Raw genomic sequence first — 4,915 nt, 5'->3', positions numbered from 1 at the left:
TTTTGACTCTTCATGAAAGTGAAAGCTCGAATGATTTATAATTTAGAAGTTGAAACTTAAGGACTAATTGGAAATCGTCAGGAATGTGATTGCCGAAAACCTGTGATCGATCACTGAGAAACATTAACATTGTTGGGGTTTGGCATAGCTCCACAGCTCCGATTCTAGCGAGAATCACTCCTGACGAGCCAAACGATAAAAATTCTAAACTGCTTTATGGTGTGAGTTGAGTGAATCTAGTCTCTACTTTGTACTAGAAAGTGAGAGCCAAAAAAAACTTGCTTCCTACCACTTCCAACCTGCTTCCCACCACTCCCAACTTGCTCCTAAATCTTTAACCCCTCAGGAATCTTCACAGCCAAATGATTTTCGTCAAATAGATTCACTTTCGGTAGAGAATCAATCAGAATCACTCTATTAGAGAATTGTGAAGCGGGACTCTACCAAACAAGTCCTAAAATTGCTCAACAGTTGAAGCGATTCTTAGTAACGAACAAATACAATTAACAACTTCCATTAACAGTATTAACATAGCTTTCCTATCAACTAGTAACAACCAAGCAGAATCCATTTAAAGATGCTGAAAAGAACATCTTCACGGTTTCACTAAGAACCACACGCTCCGTTTGAACGTCCAAACATCTGCTGTACCTTTGGCTTCAAGAGTTAGATAACAGATTGCCTTCGCTTGGGGTTGAGCACCCGCAGCGCATTGCCGGCTCTCCCCACGACCATATTCTCACGCAGAGCTGGGTCGAAGATGCCCAATCCAGGTTTCGCCCGAACATGTGGAGGCGTAACTCTTTTCTGGATGCTGAAACACAGCTTCGCTCCTGCCGGTGCCATTCCCAGCTTCTGCTGCGGCGTGACCATTTTGTTCCACATGCCCACATTTGGGGCAGGGCTTGTGAACTTGCTGCTGCTTCCGAAATCAAATCTCCTGAACTTTGCTCCATCTGGTGTAGCATCAACAGGTCCACCATGTCCTGCTAGGGGTGTTCCTGGAACCAAATTCAAGCCAAATGCCCCAAGTGATCCTCTTGCCATGTTGGCTTGCGACAGTCGAGATCCTGCTTTCTTGTCGTTTAGCACAGAAAGATGCTCTCTCACGGATGGTAGCACTGCCATCGAAGATCGCCTCTTGGGCTGGATGGGGATTTGTCGAATCACCGGAGCAAGTGAAACACGCCTTGCTCTGCCGACAGGCTTATTAGGATCATCCCCAGCATTTGGTTTATTCATCGCCACAGGAATGTTCTCTTTGTTGTGTTTTGCGGGGGCTTTGAGCCTCCATCTAGAAGGGCCTGAAGGTGGTGCGAAGCTGTTAGTCCTTCCCTGAGGTTGTCTCTGTCTCGTAGGAACAAGTGGGGGCCTTGAGGATCTAGCAGAATCCCTAGAAGCCCTCTTCTCATTGCCTAATTCATTTTCCAGCTCTCTAATCTGTACACAGGAGTACATTTCATGAGCAAAGGTTGGAATAACAGAGGGGCTCACAGGAACTAGAAATAACTTACCCGCTGCTGATAATTTCTGCATGCTTGTTCAGCATCCTTCACCTGTTGCAAAACATTTTTTCTGTTAACATTTCCAACCAAATCATTCAATACAATGATACTCGAGGCAATACCTTTTCATTTAGTGTCCTGAAGACATTCTCACGAGAAGCATACTTCAGTTGCATCAGCTGCAAGCTTTGATTCAGCTGTGCATTCTCCTTTTCCTCATGCTGAAGTTTTTCAGTCTGAAATAGATTTTATATAATTAATATAACCAACTATTTGTGTCACAACTATTCAGTGTGATGGGAGAGTCAAATTACCATCTGCTTTAACTTCAAACTCCCAGCTGGATCCGCTTGCTTACGAGCAGCAGGGCCATGTTCTACAGCTCGGACTCTACTCGCAAAATTGAGTGAACTGAGAGTTTCTCCTGAATCCATTGAGCTTGGGCTTATCTGCACGAACATTAGAGTCTTGCAATCTCCGCCTGTAAAAATGTTGAACAAGCAAGTTTGTCACCTTGTCGTTTTTTTGGAACTTATCATCAGTTTGCTAAAAGAACAGTGCAATTGCCATGTCAGTAGTATGAGGAGAAAACTTACCTAAAGAGCTTTGGAGCAAATGAGTCAGCTTGGAATTCCTAATTGACAGAAAAGGAAATGGAGGTGGTAAGACCAAGATAATTTAAGCAGCTAAGCAAATTAGATATGGGAATACAACTAACCTGTATGGAATATGGGAATTTTTTGAGGCAAGGGCAGATATAACATCACCCAAGGCAGATAGTGATTTGTTGATGAACTGTGATTCTTTCAGCCTATCTCCTTCTACCCCAGTTTTAGCTATTCTCTCACTTCCAGCAAGGTCAACCAACCACATGTGGCTTCTGCTCCTCTGATAAGTCACCAAGTGCTCGCTCCTAACAGTGACCCTAACCAAACTGCAAATAGATTGCAAGAGGCAAAATGTTTTATCTCAGTGCTATAGCAATGATAATTGACAAAAACTGAATTTAAATGATAGTGATCAATCTTATAAAATCGAAGTATATCCTAGATTATGATCTTAATTAATTAGAATTAATACACTACACAAGGTGAAACACCAAAGCCCTCACCTGTGGGAGCGGCTGCTGAGTTCATTAGCATTGGTTGAGCCAACAGACCTATTTTGAGCGCCAAACTTCAGTTTCTCCCACACACCATCTATGTTATAAATTGGAGCCTCAACCAAACCATGAACTTCTTGTGTTCCATCAGCATTTTGCTTAATATCCAACCTTCAATTGCAACAAGATAACATTGTTAAAGCAATGAATCTTTTCTCGCTAAAAGGAGAAAGGAAGGATTTGTACCTTTTTGATTGATCATTGCTCTCATCAAGAAGATCCCTGATCTTTTCATTGTAAACTTCCAAGATGCTTACGGAAAATGTGTATGCAACAGATGCACTTCTTTTCTCTGAGATTCTGAACAATTCTTCCAAAGCCCTATAATTTACACCCCTATTTTCTGGAACCCCTTCCATTGTGAAAGTTTTCCCGGTTCCTGTTTGCCCATATGCAAAGATGCATACGTTGAAACCATCCATCACTGACCCAACAACGGGCACTGTTTCTGAAAACACGGCCTCTGCATAAAAAAGGTTGGCTAAATTTATCACCTTTAAACATGTATACTACTAGCATATTTGACAAGTCAGCTAGATACAGTTTCAGTCAAATATACCTTGGTCATCCTCTGGGCCAAAAACATGGTCGAACTTAAAGGGCTTCCTTTCTTTTTCATTGGGGACAAACTGCAGCTCAGTCTCCTGTGATGAGTCAATCTCAACTACTGATGAACACCCACGGGCGAGCTCATTGGAGCTCAGAGGTCTGCATCTGCAGAACACCCTAATGTTACCTCTTAGCTCAATAAGCTCATTGTACAGACGCCGCCTCTCTGCACACTCGTCTGTGTACTTCTTCTTCAAGCCGTTATATCTAGGGTCACACTCCTCAGAACACTTGACCACCTGCTTCTTGTATCTCTCCATGAGGTTATTATATTTCTTCCCTACACACAAACAAAGACCAACCACAAATAATTATACGAATAAAAATACTTTGAAGACTTAAGCAAAGCATGTGTATAATAGTTGCTTGTACTCCCTCCGTTCCAAATTATAAGACATTCCAACTTTCTTGGAGAGCCAGTACCTAAGAAGCGCAGGGCAGTGGGGCGGTCAGGAGTACAAATCTCCTGCAGCCGCGGTGACAAGATAATGGAGTCCTCTCCTTGATCCCCAAACTCCTGAAGAAAAGACACAATGAAATCAGAAGCGAACAGCCATAGCATATTTCTTGAAACAAAGTTCAACATCCATTCCCAATGGACAAAGAGAAAATCAACATTTTGCTGCTCGGTTTCATGTGCCTTTAAGATTTTTCTAATTCAATTTCTCCGATTGGTCAGAAATTTTTACATCTACGATAAGCACAACCAGAAATCTTGAGAATTCCAAGTCGTCACCACCACGAAATGTCATCCAAAGGAGCTCACCTCCATGAAGCTCCGGAGAGCCTCCCCTACTCCTGCCATCGCCTCCTTCTTTGGCTCCTCCTGCTCCACATCGCCGCCCACCGCGGCATCCTCAACTGCGAACAATTTCCCCACCATGAGACGGACGCCTACTGCTCATCTACTGCTTGCGTCTAGAACAAGAGAACGAACCTGTAGCCTGCTGAGGCGATGGCGGCGGTGCGGGATTCAGGTCTCCGCCGGGATCCGCGCAGTCGACCGCTCCCCGCTCATGGTCTGGCAAGCAAACACCAGGCCGTGTGAGGCGAAGACGCACACCACGCCAACCGAGTACACCCCAATAATAAAGAAACCCTATTCCTAGCCTGAGAATTAAGAAACAGTACCTCGCGTTTGCCCCGGCAGGAACATGGCCGGCGCTGGTGAGGGCTGCGGCGAGGAGGATGCCCCCGCGGCGACCCGATCCGGCTCCATCGCTGCGATCTGGTGGTCGGGGAAGAGGGAATTCGCTCGCCGGATCTCGTTGAGCTGGGGGGTCGGGGAGGCTTGCGAGGATGAAGCGTGGGGCGGTTTGGGAAGATGGGGAGGGGAAGGACCGAAGGAGCGTAGGAGTTCGATTTTTGAATAGGAACGACCCGTTGGGTTTGGGTTTTGGCTGTACAGAAGAGATGACCGTTGGAGAGGCCGCGACTATTTAGTTTTGCGCCGGGGGCTCTTGAGGCGACGTTAGCCTGTCCGCACAGTTCTCTCTAAATTTTCTCCTACCTACTACGCACCTACATCATCTAGATTCCATCTCTTATTTTTTCTCTTCCAGCAGTAGTTTTTTTAAAATTCTCCCCGTATACCCTACTATAACCACAAAATATTATTTTCTATATATATTCACCATCT

The 4,915-nt window shown here is 44.8% G+C and overlaps 1 protein-coding gene across 1 annotated transcript; it reads right to left on the bottom strand.

Annotated features, from left to right (window-relative positions):
* Positions 1-472: 472 nt before the first annotated feature.
* LOC100285120 (kinesin-4) lies at positions 473-4,597 on the bottom strand. Its single transcript, NM_001372176.1, has 13 exons — positions 4,408-4,597; positions 4,214-4,297; positions 4,043-4,137; positions 3,700-3,793; positions 3,227-3,556; positions 2,854-3,130; positions 2,617-2,778; positions 2,224-2,439; positions 2,102-2,139; positions 1,820-1,986; positions 1,628-1,741; positions 1,515-1,556; positions 473-1,440 (listed from the first exon to the last, which is right to left on the bottom strand). Exons 1-13 carry the CDS (start codon positions 4,493-4,495, stop codon positions 667-669), a joined length of 2,481 nt encoding a protein of 826 aa, NP_001359105.1. The 5' UTR covers positions 4,496-4,597; the 3' UTR covers positions 473-666.
* Between the last annotated feature and the right edge of the window lie 318 nt (positions 4,598-4,915).

The sequence above is a fragment of the Zea mays genome, chromosome 6 (genome assembly GCF_902167145.1).
Source record: "Zea mays cultivar B73 chromosome 6, Zm-B73-REFERENCE-NAM-5.0, whole genome shotgun sequence".
NCBI lineage: Eukaryota > Viridiplantae > Streptophyta > Magnoliopsida > Poales > Poaceae > Zea > Zea mays.
The sequence above is the reverse complement of the archived record's forward strand: the minus strand, read 5'-3'. Positions and strand labels throughout refer to the sequence as shown.